This window comes from Elaeis guineensis, chromosome 13 (genome assembly GCF_000442705.2).
Source record: "Elaeis guineensis isolate ETL-2024a chromosome 13, EG11, whole genome shotgun sequence".
Lineage (NCBI taxonomy): Eukaryota > Viridiplantae > Streptophyta > Magnoliopsida > Arecales > Arecaceae > Elaeis > Elaeis guineensis.
The window spans coordinates 21,660,624-21,682,359 of record NC_026005.2 but is presented as its reverse complement, the minus strand read 5'-3'; the positions used below and the strand labels follow the sequence as shown (position 1 = coordinate 21,682,359).

The 21,736-nt window shown below is 37.8% G+C and overlaps 1 protein-coding gene across 3 annotated transcripts in view; it reads left to right on the top strand.

Moving 5' to 3' along the window:
- The window catches only part of LOC105056261 (serine/threonine-protein kinase TOR), a 75,771-nt gene that overhangs the window by 31,379 nt on the left and 22,656 nt on the right, over window positions 1-21,736 (top strand). For all 3 annotated transcript variants that reach the window (XM_010938396.4, XM_073247729.1, XM_073247730.1), the window contains 24 exons: window positions 34-155; window positions 268-367; window positions 553-648; window positions 1,213-1,343; window positions 2,709-2,811; window positions 2,899-3,081; window positions 3,240-3,332; window positions 3,427-3,462; window positions 5,193-5,291; window positions 5,394-5,495; window positions 8,002-8,164; window positions 8,286-8,410; window positions 8,678-8,730; window positions 12,702-12,825; window positions 12,906-13,091; window positions 15,130-15,282; window positions 15,348-15,500; window positions 15,579-15,650; window positions 15,742-15,876; window positions 16,049-16,110; window positions 16,307-16,404; window positions 17,598-17,707; window positions 17,814-17,987; window positions 18,065-18,130. In XM_010938396.4, coding sequence (XP_010936698.1) covers window positions 34-155; window positions 268-367; window positions 553-648; window positions 1,213-1,343; window positions 2,709-2,811; window positions 2,899-3,081; window positions 3,240-3,332; window positions 3,427-3,462; window positions 5,193-5,291; window positions 5,394-5,495; window positions 8,002-8,164; window positions 8,286-8,410; window positions 8,678-8,730; window positions 12,702-12,825; window positions 12,906-13,091; window positions 15,130-15,282; window positions 15,348-15,500; window positions 15,579-15,650; window positions 15,742-15,876; window positions 16,049-16,110; window positions 16,307-16,404; window positions 17,598-17,707; window positions 17,814-17,987; window positions 18,065-18,130 — 2,739 coding nt within the window. The remainder of the gene's footprint in view (window positions 1-33; window positions 156-267; window positions 368-552; window positions 649-1,212; window positions 1,344-2,708; window positions 2,812-2,898; window positions 3,082-3,239; window positions 3,333-3,426; window positions 3,463-5,192; window positions 5,292-5,393; window positions 5,496-8,001; window positions 8,165-8,285; window positions 8,411-8,677; window positions 8,731-12,701; window positions 12,826-12,905; window positions 13,092-15,129; window positions 15,283-15,347; window positions 15,501-15,578; window positions 15,651-15,741; window positions 15,877-16,048; window positions 16,111-16,306; window positions 16,405-17,597; window positions 17,708-17,813; window positions 17,988-18,064; window positions 18,131-21,736) is intronic.

Sequence of the window (21,736 nt, the reverse complement as noted above, 5' to 3'; positions counted from 1 at the left end):
ATGCTCATTATGTTTCCCTCTTTTTTCCCATAGGACTTTGATGTCCGAGAGCTTGCTATATCAGTGGCTAGCAGACTATCTGAAAAGAATCCTGCTTATGTTCTTCCGGCACTTCGTCGCCATCTCATACAATTGCTGATGTATCTAGAGCAAAGGTTGACAAGTGATTTTGGTTGCTTATGCTTATGTCTATAATTACTTTCTATTATTCTGATGATTAAGAGTAATTTTAATCTATTGGAAATTCTATATTTCTTGTCCATACAGTGTGGATAGCAAGTGCAAAGAAGAAAGTGCCAGATTATTGGGTTGCTTAATTCGTAATTGTGGACGATTGATACTTCCATATATTGCTCCAGTTCATAAGGTTGACCTGTTATTTGTAATTTACAATATTTGGATATTGATTAATTCTTTTCTATGATCTTAGTCTGTCGGTGAGGGTTCATGCAGTGACCCCATTTTAGTGGGTATTCAAAACTTGCTATTCAATATTTTATTGCTGGTCTAGCATGGATTAGTTGAGTGCTTTTTTGTGATGCAAACTTTCAGGCCCTGGTTGCAAGGCTGTCTGAAGGCAACGGCGTCAATGCTTTTAATGGTATTCTCACAGGAGTTCTTGCTACTGTTGGGGAGCTTTTCAAAGTGGTAGGTGAAACCATCCTATGTTTTAGTTACTTTGTCTGGGCAATATCATGCTACTTCTCTGGTAAATTTCGAGTCTGTGAAGCAACCATATGTTTTCTGTTCAATGTTGTGACTTACTTTTTTTTCCACACTAGATAATGATTTTTGATGAAAAAAATCAAAAAATTTTCGTTCCGACAATCAAGTTTTAATGTGGGATACTGCTTATATCTTTTTCATTTACCAGTAAATTTTGTGCTATCATCTTTCATCTTTTGAACCAAAATTTAGCATGTACTGCCTTTTAAGTGCTGATATATTAATGAGATATTTAGTTTGCACCGAAGCTGCCAAGCATATTTTTATAAATCTTAGTGCCATTGATCACTGAACCAACGTTTTGCTGTTTTTCTTCTGTGCTTTTGATTTTTTCCTTGCTCTCTCATCAGTTAATTCCAGAAACCTAATTTTGCTTGTGCATTTTTTTATAAAATTTTTAACTGAATATTGCAGACCTAAATGATTTGAAAAAACACAATGAATGGAAAAGAGTTTCTGATTTTGTACTTGTTGATTTTGGCATAGGGTGGCTTTGCAATGAGGCAGTATCTACGTGAGTTAGTGCCTTTAATTGTTGAAGCACTCTTGGATGGGGCTGCTGCTAATAAGAGGGAGGTAGCTGTGGCAACTCTTGGTCAAGTTGTACAAAGCACGGGGTGTGTTATTACTCATTCTTCTCCCCCCTTCTTCTTCTTGTTTTAAGGGCTCTTCTTGTTTTTTTATATATCCATCTGCCCATTTGGTGTTAATATTGTTTGCCTTTTCTTTTTTATAACTATTCATTTTGCACATTTATTTATTCTGAGATGGCTTGGTGTTCTATGGTTACTTGTAATGTTTTTTGAACTTCATTTAATATAAAAGATTGATAACAAATAAAAATGGAATGCCATCTTATTTTAGGGTATGCAAGTTAGTTCGTCATTAAGAGAGAATCAGAGAACATATCATTTGTTTGCCCAGATGAGGCGTTGCAACAAAACTTATCTGATTTATTGTGGTGCTTCAAGGATCCTTCTGCATTAGTTTTTACCAGAGAACTCTGACATCCAATTGGAACAGTTTGTTTAGATCCCTCTGCTATGCTTCTGACCAATGTGGTCCTCACCTAGGTGTTGGACTGTTCCACATCTTATAGTGCCAATATTCTCAAGGTGGTCAAATAGTCAATTAGTAATCAACTGGTACCTGAATCTGTGACTGGTGCATTTGTTGATTAGATGGTAACTGACATGCTAGATAGGATGAAAATATAAAACGGAGAAGCAATGAGGGACCAAGGGGAAGAAAGATGAGGAAGGTGAAAAGCATTAAGATTTAAGACTAACAATATATACTTGGAGTGGTTGAGATGCACAATTTAATAAATCTAGAAGCGTCAGATCATGCATTTGTTGAAAATATATCATAATGTTGTATTTTCAGATGTTTTGTAAGGTTAAAACTTAAAAATTATGATGGATCCTTCAATCGACGATTTTTTTTTTCTTCAGACTAGGAATGCAAGTTCTTTAAAATCAAAATTCAACTTCATACATTATTTATGCCAACTGTGCTTTGGGTAATCTATTTATATTGGACCTTTGAATAACCAATAATCTATACATTCAGCGATGTTATTTCTCAATACAAGGAGTACCTGCAGTTGCTTGATGAAAAAAAAACAGAAGACGATGAGGGACTAAGGGGAAGAAAGATGAGGAAGGTCAAAAGCATTAAGACTAATAGTATATAATTGGCATGGTTGAGAGTTGAGACACATAATTTAATAAATCTGAAAATCTCAGATCATCCATTTATTGAAAATATTTCATAATGTTGTATTTTCAGATATTTTGTAAGGTTAAAACTTAAAAATCATTATGGATCCTTCAATGATGATTTTTTTTTTTTGGTGTATTAGACTAGGAATGAAATTTATTTAAAAGCTAAACCCAACTTTATCTGCTATTTATGCCAACTGTGCTTTAGGTAATCTATTTATATTGGAACTTTGAATAACCAATGATCTATACATTCAGCTATGTTATTTCTCCATACAATGAGTACCCGCAGTTGCTTGGTTTGCTCTTAAAATTGTTGAATGGCGAGTTGGCATGGTCAACCAGACGTGAAGTTTTAAAGGTATACCATTATGAATTTATGATTGATGCTATTCTTTGAGAATCATGGAATGGTTTGCGAGTTTGGGATTTAATTGTCATCTTGCAGGTTTTAGGGATTATGGGTGCTTTAGATCCCCATGTACATAAGCGCAATCAGCAGAAATTGCCTGGTTCACATGGAGAAGTTACTCGTGCTGCAAGCGATACTGGTCAGCATGTTGTTTCCATGGAAGAGCTACCTGCAGAACTTTGGCCATCTTTCGCAGCTTCTGAGGATTATTATTCCACGGTAATGTTTGCTTTGTGCATGTATCTTGGTGAGAAAATTGAATTGTGATCCCATTCGGTGCATTCCACACACCTAAAAAAGAAAAGAAGAAAGTTTGCTTTATGAGTATGCCATTGCTGTTTTCTTAGCTATCTAAAAATTGGATTTGCAATGAATAGGTTGCTATTAGTTCCCTTATGAGAATTCTTCGAGATCCCTCTCTTTCAAGTTATCACCAAAAGGTGGTGGGTTCTCTTATGTTCATATTTAAGGTATGCTTCTAGAAGTGGATATGTTCTGAGTCATTTTACTTTATCACATTCTTTTTGCTATCTAACTTGTGTTTGTTTCTTGTTCTGAAACTAGTCAATGGGCCTAGGCTGTGTTCCATACCTACCAAAGGTGAGATTGTCTATCTTTTACTACCATGCGCAAGTTGTTCTTCCCTTTCATAAATCAATTATGAATTCTCTATTCCCATCTTTTTTCTTTTTGCTAGGTAAATTCTAAATTAACAATAGAGCTAAATTAAAAAAATGGTACTTGGTTAAAAAACTGGAGGTTGCCCTAATGTGTTCATTTGGCAATCATTCAGGCATCTTATATTAGCTTGTAATATTTACTTCGTTAGAAATAATAAAGAAATGCATATAATATTAAGAAACAGGACTTTTGGCAAGAAAAGAAAAGAACAGCTAAATTATGATGTTGTTGCTGCCAGACTAGTGAGAGATGGCCTGTGTATGTCTTGCTGGGCACAATAAAGGATCCGGTCCAATGTTAAAATTATTTGTTTTGGCTAGCTTTCTACTTTCCATAAATGGGACAGAAGCAGGTAATGTTAGATATTATCATAAATGAGAAGTGAAAAAAAAAAAAAATCTATCCTAGAGTTTAGAGTATGGGGATGCCTGTTAGGAAGGTTATGTTTGGTGAAAGGATATGATTCAGTGTAGTTCTGTAATTGAATCTCAGGGTTTTATGGCCTACTGTGTGCAAATCTGTAAAAACAGCAGTAGATCTTTGAGGGAAAAGTGGAGAAAAGAAGCGGCTACAAATGTTATGGTCTGAGATTAATTTGAGGTTTTATAAATTACCAAAGAATCAACTGGAAGATGCAGAAATAAATATGTTGTAAAACATATCTTAATAAACATTCACAGAAAACAATGAAGAAGTAAAATACGGAAGAAATGGGTGGACAAGATAGCATAAGCAGGATTGTAAAGGAGGGGAATGAGATGGAAAGAGAGGGATGAGGGAGGGGAAGGAGGGGGTTGATCCTTGGCTTAGGCTCTTCCCTTTCTTTTCTCATTCAAATCCAGTGCATTCTCTTTATTTTGAATGGCTGTATGCAAGCCTTGGTAGCAAGTCTTCTGCATGCATTCTGATGCAGAGTCCTTTTATGAATGGGTATTTGATTCACATCTCAATATTTAACTGCCATATAACAACCATGATCCGGCCAGTTGTGCCTTGTTACTTTGTGTATGCACTTTTTCCTTGTTTTATACACACTTATATACAGGCGAGGGAGTAGACAAATCAAATGTTCATCAAAAGTGAGGGCCATGAATAATTTTTTTTGTCAGCGAGCACTAATTGTTAAATGAAAGCCAAAGGGCTGGCCATCAATTTCCCCTATATGTTTATTAAAGATGGAAGATAAAATCTTCTGAAGATTCCTGCGGCCATCTCTTTTGTTCTCCTTAGTATTTGAATCTTATCAGGACTTTCTAATTTAAAACAAGACGACCTTTTTCTGGGAGCCCCAAATAAGCCTCCTCTGGGAGCTTTTCATTTTAATATTGCCTGTAAGGCAAAAGATAAAACGAAATAATAGGTTCCAGCCAGCACGTTTAAGGCACTCCTTACTGTACCAAACTTACCAATGGATGAAAGTCAGGAAAAACATGGATTGTATAAGTTATGATCTGCTGGTTTAAGATTATTGAACAGAGCTCATTTATATAGGATAGGAAATAAAATTATTAAGAACATTCTGCAAAATTGCTTCCAATCCTTTATGATTGCAATATTGTTTCTGATACTCTGATATTTTTGTAGTGGTCTGAAGTTATGGCATCATGCTTAAAGAAATTGTACATATGGTTTGTTCTTTATCTCTGTAGGTTCTACCTGACCTTTTCCATGCTGTTCGTACATGTGAAGATGGTTTGAAAGAGTACATAACTTGGAAGCTTGGAACATTGGTATCTATTGTGCGTCAGGTGTGGTTGGTGGTTTTTGAGTGGCTTGTTCTCATTCCATGAGTGTGGTCTTTTTGAGGTTTTTAAGAAAGGTTTTGATGCAAAAACTTGACTTTTGTGCAGCATATACGGAAGTATTTACAGGAGTTGCTTTCCCTCGTTTCTGAACTTTGGTCTTCATCTTTCTGTTTGCCTGCAACCAACCGTTCTTTGCTGGGTTCACCGGTAAAGATAATTTCTGTTCAGCCTGAATTTTTGCACTGATTTTAACTGAATTAATATTAAGTGTCATCTACTTGCATGAGAACCTTTGGTTTTATATTCTTGTGCATTTGATTAGTTTCAAGGAAATTCATACAGTTTGTGTTCCCTCATAGTGCAGTTTAACAGGACTTCCTGTGCTTCTACATTCTTGAATATGACCCTGAACTACCCTGGGTTTGGATATTTGAATTATCTGAGCTACATAAATCTAAAAAAATGTTTGTGCGTGTTGGGCAAATTGGCCCTAATATCTCCTGATATTGACACCAACATTAAAAATCTGGTTTTGTAAGGTGACCTACAGGTCCAAATTTTTAAGTGGTTCAGCATGTCCTCTTTTGATTTGCAAGAATAAGGCATACCTATTTTTTAAGTCTGTCTCTTGGCCTTTCACTTGGTTCCTGATTCTTCGATCCAATAATTTGGTTATGCATCCTTCTTTATTGTGGCTAATGGCTTTTATTTTGTAGCTAATAGTGCAATATCCTGATGTGCAAAATTAGAATAGAATATGCTCCTTCATGAACTAGAATAACTAATGTTAGGACTTAGGATGATTAGAATAATACATGCCCTATTGGTTCCTTATGGAAGTATATATGTGGATAAAGGCCAGAATTTGCAGGATGGATATAGAGAAGCATTTAATGGCATTGGTTTTTGTGAAGTTTTGAGTTGTTTACTCAATGAAGTTTTATTGTAATGTGCTATAGGGCTGTAGGAGTTGCACAAATTGAGGACAAAAGTTGTGGAAAGTTGATTGAGATGGTATAAGCATATGGAACAAAAATTTGAGGGGGCTCTAATAAGTAGAGGTACTTTAATTTGTGTTGAAGGATCCAAGAGGAGGAGGGGAAGACCTAAGGTAACATGTATGGAGGTTGTGAGAAAAGATATGGAAATGCTTGAAATTTGAATTGAATAGGAACACTTAGCAAATGATGATACATAAAGGTGACTGCAGATAACCCCAAATAGTTGAGATAAATCTGGATTGTTGGTTATGGGCATGGTATTTTGCTGTTCATTTGTGAAAGGACCAGATCAATATTAATTAAACCAATACCCTGGTTGCATTAGAGGAAATGTATGTGATTGTGACACCCATTTTGGAAATGAGCCTTAGCTAGAGTGCCTCCATAGCAATATAAGCTATTGCTAATTTCCATATTGTTAGATGGAGCCAATATTCTTCTTAATCTTTTAGAAACGTGGATCATCCATGAAGGAAAAAAAGGCAGTGATGGGATATTGATAATAGAATTGCCACAACATTATTCGATCCATAGCTCTAACAACTAGCAGATTAGGAACCATGGAAACAAACAGAGGTTTGTTTGAAGGCATTGATGTATGCTGCACAGTGGGTCCAAATGAAAAGTTCAACAAGTTTGAATGTCATGCGAGCCACATGAACAAGGTCTAGGCATTATATGGTCGGTGAGTGGGGACTTCTATTTAGGTGGGAAGAGAACATGAGGGTTCTTACTGTTTGTGCCTTTGTGGCATAAAACCTTATATAAAACCAAGGTTTTAAGAATTGGCTGTGACGTGAGTGCTGACCCAGTGCTGGCACAGTATGTGTCTCATGTTGTACTTGGCGGTCCTTGGTATAGGCTGGCACACAAATGGACAGCCCATTGTAATGGGATGCTTGGATAAGCTATAAAAGAGGTGTTCCATGTGTTTTTTTTTTAAATATTTAAACCAATTCAAACCTTTTTCTAAGTGACTGGATTATTGTCTTATTAAAAAAATAGAAATCAAAGTAAGCTATAGTATTTTTATTGTCATTAACCATTTCGTATATGTTGTTAATTACTGTGCGTTATCCAATGTATAGTTTAAAGTGATATGTTATGCAACACCATACTATAGTTTAAAGTGATATGTTATGCAACATCATACTAAGTCATTAGCAACTAGAAGTAGGAAAAGGCTAAAGATGCGTAAGATATTATGTAATCCCTATTAAACAACACAACAATGAAATGTACCACAAATTAAACAAGTAATCCTTAATTAATTTTGCTATGGGCATACCATACTAGTAGTATTACACCAAAAGAAGTAACTACAATACAGTGATGTAGAGAATCCTCTGCCCCACACCGAATGTTAAGTAGGCTCATACATGTTTTCATTGGCTAGCAGTTTAACTTTCAAGGTATTATATTAGTAGTGCCTCTGTTGAGGGAAACCCATGAATTGATTGTACCACTGCTAATATTGCTGCATATACCCTATATACTGCATGGCATTGGATGCATATGCACTTGAATGATGTGCATGACTTAGAAGGCTAGGTCAGGAACCCTTGGGAGGCACCATGTAACGGCTAAGCAAAATAGTATCTTGCTCACTTGTTAGAACCATTTCCCTTTTTCCTTCCATTTTGGAAGTCTGCTTGAAGTTTTCTATCGTTGCATTTATATGCTCTTGAAAAATGGTTCCTCTTCTTTTACAGATACTTCACCTTGTGGAGCAACTGTGTCTAGCTTTAAATGATGAATTCAGAACATATCTACCAGCCATTCTTCCAAGTTGTATACAAGTTCTAACTGATGCTGAACGGTGCAATGATTATAGCCATGTTCCTGTTATTTTACACACTCTTGAAGTGTTTGGTGGTTGGTATTCTTGATTCATTCTCCATAAATTGCTTGCTTTTTTTTGTTACCCTGTTAACATACTGTTTATGTGGTATCTGTCCACTCGAAATGCCTCTGATGTATGGTAAATGTTTTGTAGGAACCTTGGATGAACACATGCACTTACTTCTTCCTGCACTTATTCGTTTATTTAAGGTTGATGCCTCAGGTGATATAAAACATCATGCTATTAATACTCTGACCAAGCTCATTCCTCGAGTACAGGTTATAATCTGAACCTCCTTGACTTGATTTTGGCTGATGGAAGTCTTCATTTTTGTTGAGTCTTGTAGAAGTGTACAGCAAAATAAAAATAATTCACAATTTCATATGGATTATATAACTGAGCATGTGGTTCTGCAGTGGAAATTTTTAAAAGCTCTAAAACAATGAAATCATAAATTTCTACTTTAAGTAAAAAATTTCAAATTCATTTTTCTCTCCTTATCTGTTGATCTGATCACGACCACATTTTTTTAATCTTGGATTCAGGTCACTGGTCATGTTTCAGCTCTAGTGCATCATTTGATTCTTGTCTTAGATGGGTAAGATATTTCAATTTCATATCATTTTTGTAATTTGATGTTATACTAACAGATATAATATCAAAAACCTAACTTTGGTTTTTATGTATGATAAATCATCTTAAATTACATTTTGGTAAAATATTTTTTGTCTATATTACTGAAAATTAATTAAGTGACTTCAGTCTCTTTTCCTTTTTGCCTGGTTATGTGATATTTCTTTGTCATATGTTGCATTGAATTTTTCTTCATACAAGCTATAATGAGGGCAACACGGGTGCAATGATGGGAGCTTCAAATTTAAGATGTTTAGAAGAGAATAAATTTGAAGGGAAGAAATTAGCTTGAACTGGGGGAGAAGGGATAACAGAGCTAAATTTTATCTGAGTAATCTATTATATATATATAAAAAACGGAGCAGCCGCGTTAAGGCATCCCCATTCGACACGTGGTTAAAAAAATGCATGACGCGTGGCTAAAAACGTGTTTTTTTTATGCGAAGGTGTTGCCCAAGAGCTCCGCAGGGTCCTAATCGCGGAAGTCGACGGAGTGGAAAAGAAGAGGAGCAGCAGAAGGCGAGAGCGTAGTGGCGGCGACACCATGCTCCTTGGTGCGAAAGCAGGGCCCAGCGAATCTGTCCTTTTTTTTCCTTTTCCTCCTTTTTCTTCTGGGGTTGGAAAGATTTCTGTCCTTCTACCAACGTCGATAATTTTTATTCGGATCGGGTTGAAATCGGGGTGGTTGTCGTCGGCGTGGGCGGGCGGGGAAGGCAAGGCTTGGTGGCGGAGGGGGAAGAAAGGCGGATATCGACAGATTCACCGGCAGAAGGAGACGGGGGGCTTGGCTGCCTGGTTGGTTTTGCGTGCATACTGGATTTAATCAGGGCCCTTCGGATGGGGTCTTGCCTGTCGTCGGATGGGTGGAGCAGCTCGCTGCACCCGTCGTCCCCTTCGTCGCCCACATCGGGGGCAAAGCGGCCCGGCAAGGCAGTGCCGGGGAGGCGGCAGGGGTCCCGGAGCTTTTCCTTCGAGCAGCTCCACCGGATTCCTCTTGCGTGGCATCTGCATAAAGTAGCAGATTTATTGGAAACTCGCTTCATTTTATAGAAAAGCTAACAAGGATTATACTTTCACAAAAACGGACAGGGAATGTCAATATCTTTTTTATCTAAATTTTTGATGTAAAGGATAGGCCATTTTTTTATGCCACCTAAATATTATTAAGAAAGAATAATGTACGACCAAGAAAGAAAGGAACAGAGCAGATAAAGTTCTGTTCTTCCAAGGGTATAAGGAATGCTAATGTCAAATATTTTGCTGTCTATATCTACACCAATAATTCGAGAAGCAACTGCTGCTTTTGAGCCCTCTGCAACCAACCAAAAGAAGATTTTAATATTCATCCGTAGAAAGCCAGGGCTATTGGATTTAATCAGGGCCCTCTGGATGGGGTCCTACCTGTCGTCGGACGGGTGGAGCAGCTTGCCGCACCCGTCATCCCCGTCGTCGCCCACATCGGGGGCAAAGCGGCCCGGCAAGACGGCGTCGGGGAGGCGGCAGGGGTCTCGGAGCTCTTCCTTCGAGCAGCTCCACCGGATTTCGGGTAGGCTATTCCTTAACGGGGCCAGCAGCGTCGCATCGCTCTTTACGTAGCAGGGCAAGAAGGGGACCAACCAGGATGCCATGATTGTGTAGGAGGTTCGTTTTTATCAACTCAAATTTGTACTCAAATTTGTTTACAAAATATAATTCCATCGTTTTGTGATTCTTTTGGGAGAGGAATGAGAAAGAGATAATATATACTTTCAATCCTTGATTTATGGGATGATGGAATTAATATTGATCGGGGATTGTTGAGAAAATTTAACACTTTTGATGTCAAATAGTTTTTAACCCTTCAGTCTTTTGTTTCTTTCTACTCAAATAATTTTTTTTTTGCATGTTTGATTATATTTTTCATAGCTTTTTGATGATTTTAAACGAATTTATCATGGCATAGTAATAGCTGATTATGGACTTCTCATGAACTTTGCAACTGCTTATGATGAATAGTGAACGGCTTAACTCACTATGAATACCTATTTCCTAACTTCAATTTTTTTTTCTAACTTCAATTCTTTAAAATTTAAACTGAATGGTACATCAATCCATCTACTGCCCACCAGTAAATATAGGATGCTTAGCTCTCTTTGGATTGTCTAGCTCCCATAGAGTGTTGAAGAAGAGGAGACTTGATGTGCTGCAAACTTTGAACCAGACAAAAAGATATATGTGTCTGAGTTTATATTTTTATTTAAAATATTTGATATCATCTATGATGTCTTTTATATTATATTAGATTTTTAATTTATAAAAATATTATTTAAAAAAATAATTAAGAGAAGAGATGGAAAAAAATTAAAGTTTAAATTTCTAATTTTTTTGAAAGAAATTTTTTTATAGTTTAGATCTCCAAAATTTTAATATTAATTTTTTAAATTGTTAAAATTTAAATCTCTCACAACTCATTAATTGGAGGTACACTCACCAAGATTCTGATCAAAACTATCATTTATCATTATATTGCTATATTTTTGCTCCATTTCGAGCTTAAAGATGCTGTGGCCATTGATGGTAGCGGTGGCCGATAGTCGATATTGTCGGTTTTACTATTGAAAGAGTTGGAAGGTATACGAGGAGAGGATTGAAAGAGAAGGAGAACGAGAGATAGAAAAGTTTAAAAAATGATTAAAAATAAAAATAATAAAAAATTATGAATTTATGAAGGAGCTTTACGGAATCAAAATTGTTGATTATCACAAGATTTATCTGAGAAAAAATAATCACATGCCGTGCATCGCACGGGGTTCTAAGCTAGTATGTTAATAACTTGGAAACCCTTGCTTAAAGAAGGTAATTGTCATGTTATACTGTCTGAGAGACGGTTGACTTGTTCTATCATCTATGCAGGGATTAGATTGAACTCTTGCAAGACACAGTGTGCATGATAACAGTAGTATATCTTCAGAAAAGTTTTGTAAAATTTATGAATCAACAATAATTTAGTAAGGGAAAATGGAAGAGTTGTTATGATCATCCAAACCTTTCCCATTAATTATGGCATTTGAAGAAGACATGGTAGAGTAATTTCACATTTACCTGCAAAACCTGTTATTAGTGTCGTGTGAGAGAATTGGTTCCCATATACCGTGATCCATAATTCCAACTGGAGTATTGAATGATTGTTTTAAACAAATAATGTTCATCCCAGTTAAACCTTTCAATTTCAAAATTTTATTAGTCAACACACTGCTAAGGGAGTGCGAGTTTAGCTACATGTTGAATGGGTTAAATTTGTTTCCATCCTTAAACATTATGATCTTAAACTGTAACATGCACCAGTGTTGCTTTTATTTTTTCTTAGTTTTGTGTCATTCCATTTATCATTTCCCTACTGCAGTAAATAACTCATTTTTGCAAAATAATCATCATCTCCGCAAAAATATGCTCGATGTTTCTCATTGCATTCTGTTGTGAAATAACATGCTGAATAAAGGTTTTCTGTAACAATTGGCATCCCATGCCTGAGCACTAGCTTGACATATCATTGTGTATAGTCGTTACATTTGGAGCACCCTATGCTTATCTTTCTTTTGGAAGATGCCATTTTAATATCTCCCCTATGGCCTTATTATTTAAGGGTGAAGAGAGAGAAAAAAAAACTTAATCAAATATACACCTTAAATTCGCAATATAATAATCATAAGAATACATATGCTAGCAAGTTTCTGTGTCAGCATGCTCTAGCAGTTGTCTTGGAATTTCTTATGATGCCGTGAAGTTCAGAAATCATTTCAAAATCTAGGATGTAGTCAAACTACATAAATTTATTTTGTCAACCATGAAAAGTATGGCTCAGTATTAGTAATCTATTTTGCTTAGAATGAAGTAGACATCCTTTTTATCTATGTGCAACCTATCTTCCATTTTAACTTGGATTATTTCATCGCCTAGGAACAATGATGAGCTAAGAAGGGATGCTGCTGATGCTTTGTGCTGCCTTGCACATGCTTTAGGGGAAGATTTCACGATCTTTATACCATCAATCCATAAATTGCTTTTGAAACACCGTTTGCAGGTGGCCTCTTTGTTTCTTGTTTTGATTTGATGAAGCCGTTGAGCTTTGGACAATTAGTAATGATTTTTCTCATATCTCAGCATAGAGAGTTTGATGAGATTGAAAGCCGCCTAAGAAGACGTGAACCACTTATTTTAGAAAGTTTGTCAGTGCAAAAGTTTACTCGGCATCTTCCTGTTGAGGTCATCAGTGACCCTATTGACGACATGGATGGTGACCCATATGAGGAGGAGACTGAGATGCACAGGCAATTGAGAAGCCATCAAGTAATCTTTTCTTGTTTCCTCTCTTGTATTCTTCAGAATAAATGTTACTTCAGTCTAGCAGTATCTTCTTATGCATATCTTGATGGACATCTGAGCGAGTATGCTTATCTTAGATACAGTACTAGTGCCTTGCTACTTCTTACTGTTTGCTAGTCCTTAGTGGACTCCTTTAATGGTAAATGTAAATTAGATCTGTTAAATTGTTTGATATATATTGAATACCTTTTACTAGGCTTTTTTGTGTGTTGCTCTTTCAACTCATATTCTTGGCATATGATGCGCAAAATGAAACCTGCTATCATACATTATTTTGTACTTTAATATACTCAAAACTCTCAGTCGAACTCCTTGTATATAAATAGCTAGATGCAATTAAAGAGGCTTTGGATTTGTGTTAATAAGATAAACAAGTTTTGATGTGTTTACTTGATTATATACATCAAATGAATGTTTGGGTGTAGCATTAATGAAAATTCTTATGCATATAGTATGTATATGTACATGAACGTGGGGGCGGGCAGGCGGTTGGGTCTATGTCTGTTTGTGTGGGATGTTTGATGTTGAGGGATGTTTGACGCTGATCTCAAGATTAATAGGCTGTTGAAGTGTTGATCATGTTTGACTGTTTCATTCAAGGTTTGCCATACCGTGCCGAACCGGCCGATACACCCCATCTCGTACCGGATCGGCGGGGAACCGGCACGATTCGGTCGGTAAAATCGGTACACCGGCGGTACCGAAGAAAAAAGAACGGAAAGTGAGAAAGAGAGAGAGAGGGGAGGGGAGGGAGGGAGGTGGGAGCCGTCGGAGGCCGGCGGTGGCCGTCGGAGGGCTTTCGAGCCCCGTATCGCCCAATAGGACTTTCAAGAGAGCAAAAAAGAGAGAGAGAGCGCTCGGAGGGGGGGCAGGAAAACTACCGGACGGACGGTGCCTTCGTTGCGAGGCTTCCGGTGGCCGGCGAGTCGACGCCGACGACCTGAGGGCGGTCGAGCGGGCGGAGCCCCTCCGCGTCTCCGCCCCCTTCTTCTTTTTCGAAACAGACGACGTCTGTTTCGATTTTTTCTTTTTTTTTTTGTTTTAAACTTATGAAGTCGGCAACTGGGTTGTCGACTTAAGAATTTCTTTTGAAAAAAAATAAAAATCGTGAAGCCGGCAAATCGTTTGCCGACTTCACTTAAAACCATGTTTTTTAAAAAAAATTGCGAATCGGGGCGATGCCCCTGTTTCACGCCTGTGGTGCCGCGTGCGTGGACTGCGCCCTTCGACGGCTACGGCGGCCAGTTGGAGGCCGTCCGGCGGCCCCGTCGGCTCCTTCCCCTCCCTCTTTTTTTTTCCTCTTTCTCTCTCTCTCTATTTCTCTCTTTTTTCTTCCGGTTCGGGTCGTCAGTTCGGGACGGTATGAAACCATACCGAACCATACCGTCGGCCGGCCGAAACAGCCGGCGGTACTGGTTCAGCATACCTTGGTTTCATCTTTGATACATAAATTCCTTTTGTGCTGGCTTCAAAGCATAAGCACACTACAGGAGTCCAGTTTGTTCAAGGAATGTCCTACCTCTGAGTCCAATTTGCCTGGCTTTGTGCTTGCGGATTTCTTTTACCGCTCCTGGTGTTCTTTTCATTTTCCACATTGTTCTTTATTGGAACAACTGTTAATTCATTTATAATGTCTATATTTAATTATCATCTATATATTTACCTATACACATCCACACATACCTTCTCAACCAATCGCTCTACATAGATACATATGCATGTATTTATTTATTTGCATCTACTCTGATATTTGGGGTTGGAACTAAATTTGTTAAACTCTCTATAGATTGTCATTGTTTTTCTCTGAAAGATAACTCTAATATGCACTTTTATATGTTGAGTGGGACAAATTTCTTTGGATTTTTATGGCTATATAACATGCCTGGAGAAAAAAATCAACCATGCTTTTAAATTTGCTTTTCTTGTGAGGGCAGTTGATTGAAATATGTTTTCTCATTGTTCAGCAGAGAAAGTTGCATGACCAGTAATTGACTTGTTATAGGTTAATGATGTTCGATTAAGAACTGCTGGTGAGGCTTCTCAGAGGAGTACAAAGGAAGACTGGGCTGAGTGGATGAGGCATTTTAGCATCGAACTGCTCAAAGAATCTCCATCCCCAGCTTTACGTACCTGTGCACGACTTGCACAGTTGCAGGTGCGTCAATCATTTGGCATGATATATTCTATTTAGTATTTGTTGTTCTGACAGAAAATATACAGCCTTCTGTTGGTCGAGAATTATTTGCTGCTGGTTTCGCAAGCTGCTGGGCACAGATGAACGAAACTTCCCAGGAGCAGTTAGTCAGGAATCTTAAGACAGCCTTCTCATCCCAAAATATTCCTCCTGAAATTCTTGCTACTCTACTAAACTTGGTAATTTTTTCTCCCTTATGGATCAACAAAGCATGCCATCAAGTTTGGTACTGGAACTGACTAGTTATTACCGATCAGGCAGAGTTTATGGAACATGATGAGAAACCTCTTCCAATTGATACCAGATTGCTTGGTGCTCTTGCTGAGAAGGTTTGTGTTATATCCTTATATAATTACATTGAAATTGCTGTGAAACATTTCATCTTGAATGCCATGTTTTGTTGATGTATTTTTGCCCCAGTGCCGAGCATTTGCAAAAGCCCTTCACTACAAAGAAATGGAGTTTGAAGCTGCACGTTCCAAGAAGATGGGTGCAAATCCTGTTACCGTGGTTGAGTCTCTTATTCATATTAATAATCAGTTACACCAACATGAGGTTTGTCTTTGTTTTTTTGGATTAAATATGCTATATGATTTCATTTTCCATCTCTTATTATTAGCAATATGGTGTTAAGCTCCCATATATTCTTTTCTAATAGTAGTATGGTCATAGATTCCTCTATGTCCTTTTGTCTGCTTATGTCTTTTATGAATATTTACATTTGCAGGCTGCCGTTGGTATACTGACATATGCCCAGCAACATCTGGATGTTCAACTAAAGGAGTCTTGGTATACTTTAGATATTATAATGATGGTTTCAAAAATATTACTTCTTCAATTTTTATTGTTGATTTGTGCCCTCGCGCGCCACCCCCCCCTTCTCTCACCTCCTCCCTCTCCCTCTTCAAGTAATAGCAACTGTTTACAAATAAGAGCAATTTTTGTTTCTCTATTGACATTGTTGTTTACAATGGGTTTATTTAAGGTATGAGAAGTTGCAGCGATGGGATGATGCACTGAAAGCATACACTTTAAAATCATCTCAGGCATCAAGTCCACTTCATAACTTAGATGCCACATTAGGTCAGTATTGGATGATGAATGGTCATTATTATTTTGCATGTTTGGTTGATAGATTTATGTGCTATTATGATGCATTCGATGGAGAAAGTAATAAATGGATAGATATATTTGTATTCTAATCAGCAGGATTGTCGATTCATTTTGCAAAAGTAAATGAACTAATCATGACTCAATTACAGAATATATATCTAAACTATACATGGATTAGTGAATAAAGTTTCTATCTAGAAGCAATCATGGCAAATAAATCTTGGTCATCTAAACTAATCTCTAAAGGACTCCTAATATGGTTAAAATATCAGAAATTGGTAAAAGGTTGTTACAAAATTATAACTAGAGTTTTTAGTAGACCTGAGCATCTGCCGGGCAGGTCAGGTTTGGGCTGGACCAGAGTCTCATTAGGAAGACCAAGTGACTGGGACCAAACCCAGGCTGGTCTTCCTTGGGCCTGAAAACCCAAGCCCTTCACTAGCTTGATAGAAAACATATTGGGCCTGGGCCCTACCCTATCTGACCTGGATATGTTGGGCTTGTCAGGCTTGGTCTGACTAGACCTGATTCGATCAGTTATGGGGGACATGTGAGTGTGAGAGAGATAGAGAAGGTCATAAGGGAGTTACCTTAGGAGATGAACTCTGGGCCAACCAGGAGAGAGGGGATTCTCGCTTGCTGCCTGGGGCCTTGGTTGGTTCTTGGCTTGCCAATAGAGTGAGTAGGATTCTAGTTGGTGAGGGAGGAGAGAAAGGAGGTGACTCCAGGTTGGCTAGGAAAGTGAGCAAGATGGTGGTGGTGTCTTGGCTAGTGGCTGCTGGTGGTGGTTGCAGGGTATGGAACTAGATTTTTTAGCACAAACCAGGTGGGTTAGACTTTTTTTTATTTTTTTATTTTCCATTTTTCTGGTGGCACAAGTCTAGATTTTGACTACTTCACCCAGAAAATATTGGAATTTTGCTATGGCTGTGAAATATCAATCGGAGATGCTGAATGTCCTTTTTAAATGAATCCATGGTCATGGAAATCTGATATTTCTGTGAAAAGTTATGCCTTCTAGATGGTTGGAAGAAAATTATCCCTAAGTTACGGCTATATAATATTTAAAGAATTTTTCCAGCATTTTATGCAAACACCTTGGAATTTTTTAAAGGATGAGTCTTGTAATGTGCTGCTGACTTTTACTGTTCATATGGTTCTAGGACGAATGCGATGCCTTGCTGCCTTAGCTCGGTGGGAAGAGCTCAGTGCCTTATGCAGAGAGCAGTGGACTGCCGCAGAACCCTCGGCTCGATTGGAAATGGCTCCAATGGTTTGTCATCAGATTTAATAAATCTTAGCTGTTTAAACTGTACGTTTCTCTCATGCTTTTATTCAACCCTTCCTCCCCTTTTTTAAATTTGATGCTGTTGTCTTAGGCTGCTAATGCTGCTTGGAATATGGGAGAATGGGATCAGATGGCTGAATATGTTTCTCGATTGGATGATGGGGATGAAAGCAAGCTTCGAATCTTAGGTAATACCACCGCCAGTGGTGATGGAAGCAGCAATGGTGCTTTCTTTAGGGCTGTTCTTGCAGTTCGTCGTGAAAAGGTGCCCCATGGTTATCTTTTCTTCTTTTTCTTCTTTTCACTGCATAACATTTCTAAAGTTGTTTTATTTTTTTCCAGTATGGTGAAGTTCGTGAGTATGTTGAGAGAGCAAGGAAGTGTTTGGCAACAGAATTGGCAGCATTGGTAAGCCTACTGACATCTAATCAACGTGCATGCCTACTTAATTTTCATTTTTGTTGACCTATATGAGGCAGCTTCCATTTTGATAAAACCATGGTATGATGTACCAATCAATACCGGTGCATGTTGACTGTACCATACCATATCGCTATCCAATAGGTAGGAGTGCAAATGGATCGGGTTAGACCTGGTCATGAGTGACCTCGACCTGACCTAGTTCCTTGTTCGGGTTCTAATGTTGGACCCATACCCAACTCAATAGAAGATCAGGTTCGATTGGGTTTATGATTAATTTTTTGATCCATCAGGTCATTTGGGTTGGGTTAAGTCTTTGTATAACCTAGTTCCTCTGTTGTTAGAATCGTACGAGTCGCGATTCGACTCGTACGAGTCGAGTCAAACCTTCATTGAGTCGAACTGTAATGGAGAATCGGAAAAGAGTAGGAATCGTACTTGAATCGTCGACTCGTGTGCTGAATCGTCCACTTCGCCGGATCGTTTGATTCCATCGATTCGAAAAAGGTAGGTTTTCAGACTTCTAGAACAGTGCCGTTCGTTGATTTGGGGAGCCGAAGAGTCCAAACTTTCTCAAAATAGCTTTGAAAATCAATTCGCAGAAGAAAATCGAAGATATGTGAAATCTTTCAACTTCTATTTTCCTTTCTCTCTTCTTCAATTTTTCTCTCTACTGATGCGATCGATTGCTTCTACAAGCTTCAATGGCAAGAGGAAGAGGCCCAGTGTTATCTTTCTCTCTCTCTCTCTCTTCCCCGTTCATCTTCCCCAAAAGGATGCCTCAAAGCCCCAGGAAGCCTTTCTTTGAGCTTCGCTGTCGCTCTCTTTTTTTCCATTCGAAGCCCTGTTTCGTCTTCTCTCTCTCGACTGAGAGAGACGGGTGGGGTTTTACGAATAAGAAAAGGTCAAAGGGGAAAAGCCTATGACCGTGAGAGAGGCGGCAGGACCCTCCTTCGTTTTGACCTCCTTGGGCAGGCTGGTCCCTGTTCTCTCTCTGAGAGGGGTGGGATGTGGCCCAACTTCCATCTTCTTTCTGTAGTCCCAGTTTTATTTTTTTCTCTCTGAAGCAAAAGTATGTGACCATGAAGGCCTGCATACAGCCACAATTCTATAGTCATTTAACTAGTATGTACATGAAAGTTGCTCTGTTTATTTATTTATTTTTTTATGGAATAGTTTTTTTTTTTTAAATTTTAAATTTTTTTTTGTAACAGTACTTGTTTTTATTGAATCATGCCACCTAGAAGAAAAACTAAGATTGTGGATCCACAAGCATCTTTCCATTTAGACGATGTGATTATCAAATTCATTGCACAAAATAGGATATTATTATATTTTTTATCATCTTTATAATGTAAATTTTGTTTTTATGCTAATTTCTATTGTTTTATAAAAAAGTTGAATTTATTACTGAATCTTACGATTCGAGTCACGATTCGAGTCGCGATTCAAGTTAAGGGATGGACGATTCATATGTCGAATTTCAATTTGACAACTATGCCTAGTTCCAACATGAAAAATTCAGGTCTGGACTGGTTTGGGTCATACATATGGAGTTCTAAAGTGAAAAGAGTTAAATTTGGACAAAAAGAAATTCTAGCTTCATCATAAGACATAAATATCTCTTTGAAAGCATGCTATGACACATTTAGCATGCTATGACTCATTGAAAAGTATTCCAAAACTTGAGCATTCCCTATGGATTATACAAATTATTATGTTTGAAGATATCTAATAGTTCAAAACAGAAAATGGATAGAATGCCAAGTCAGTCACGGTATCAATCTACAATGTAAAAGTCAAACTTCCTATCCAAGGATATCACTCAACTATCTAGGTTTGCCGCAACATCCCCTATGTCATGTGAATAAAATCAGATCAAGAAGCTTGGATTGGTGTGCTGATACCACCATTTATTTCAAACCAATTGCTTGATGATGGATGCCATCATTATATGAGACTAATCTCTAATCGGGACTTCAAGAGAGTAGATTGTAGATGGTAGACCGGCTTAACACCATGCTTGCTCACCTTGGGTTAACAGGTGTATCGTGTTTGGGTCGGGTCGGGTCGGGTAATAGGTTAGAAGACCCAAATTAGACCCATATAACAATCCAATCGGGTCGGGTTAGTCAAGTCAGAACTCAATAAATCTAGATTCGACCCGAAATGTGGAACTGGTCCAAACTCGGAACCTTGCCTGGCCCTATGGGCCCTTAAATCGGGTTTTAGTGGATCGGGTTGGGTTAGTGGTCAACCCATCCATTTGCAGCCTTATGAATGGGTATGCAGTGTGGGAGGGCTATTGAGTGTTGATATGCTGAACCAACCACTGTACCAAGTGTACCGACACTATACCAGGATAGTACTAGTATGAGGTCCAATACCAAAACAATGAACCTTGATTTAAGCATTCTCTTTTTGTTGCAAATTGCTTTTATTGGATCTAGGTAGACAATCTAGATAAAGGGCATCCTAGGTAGATGTATGCAGCCTCATCCTTGTTTGTAGGGAGGGTCAAATGTGTGTAGTCTTATCCTAGTTAGATGTATGTAGCTTTGTCCCTGTGTGTAGGGGGGTTGTTTTCATATTTTGAACCCATGATACCCAAGTCACAATGGAGCAACTTTATCGTTGCGACAAGGCCTGCCTTAAGATAGACAATCTGGGTAAGTTCATAAAAATAGGGCATCTACACTGCAAACTAATGCAATGCAGGATACAATTGTCAAGTATTATGATGAATTGGATTGTGACAAACCTCGTAGGAGCTAGTAGATTTGCTGTTGGCAAGTATCATGATTGGTTGGTCGAAAGTCCTATTAATTTTCCATTGGAGTGGACATAGTTTTTGCCTAAGGTCAAAAAGTCCTATTTATTTTCCATTAAGAGTTGACATTAGTTTTTTCCAAATTTTCATCTTTTGCGGTTAAAATGTCCTAGCATGTTCTCATTTTATTTTTGGTTTGCTATTTTCAGCAAGACCTGTAAGGCTTTAGTTTGAGCTAGACTTTTGATTGACTAATTGAATGTTATTTATGGAGTTTTCTCCAACTTTTCTTGTTCCTTGCATCACAAACTTTCAGGAGATATGGGATTGTGTTATATGTGCTTTGCCTTTGAGACTCGAGAACTACATAATAACCTGATATGTCTTCATCTTTTAGATAAATAATAAAAAAACTCTGGACCTTGAAATTGAAAGAAGGAATCCAATTTGTTAGCTTTTACTGAAATCTTAGGAGTTAATACATGCCATATCTTTTTCTACTGATAAATCACACATGTTTATGAGCGACAATGTCAAGAAAAGGTAATACAGAATGTACAGTTACAACTCCAATATATCGCCACTCTAGAGGAAAATAATGCATCTGAACAAAAAAAGGTAGAGAGGCTGAAGTTTGTTAATAGTATGAACTATGAACTTTCAAATTCTTAAGGACATGTATCGTAGAGTGCTGTTACAATATCCCTTTCATAGTCATAAAGAAGACAAGCAAGTAGAGGTGGGAATTCTTTAGAAGTTCAACTCCACGAGACACCTTTTCACCATGACAGGAGAATGCTTGGGTGTTTTGAAGTTGGAATCTC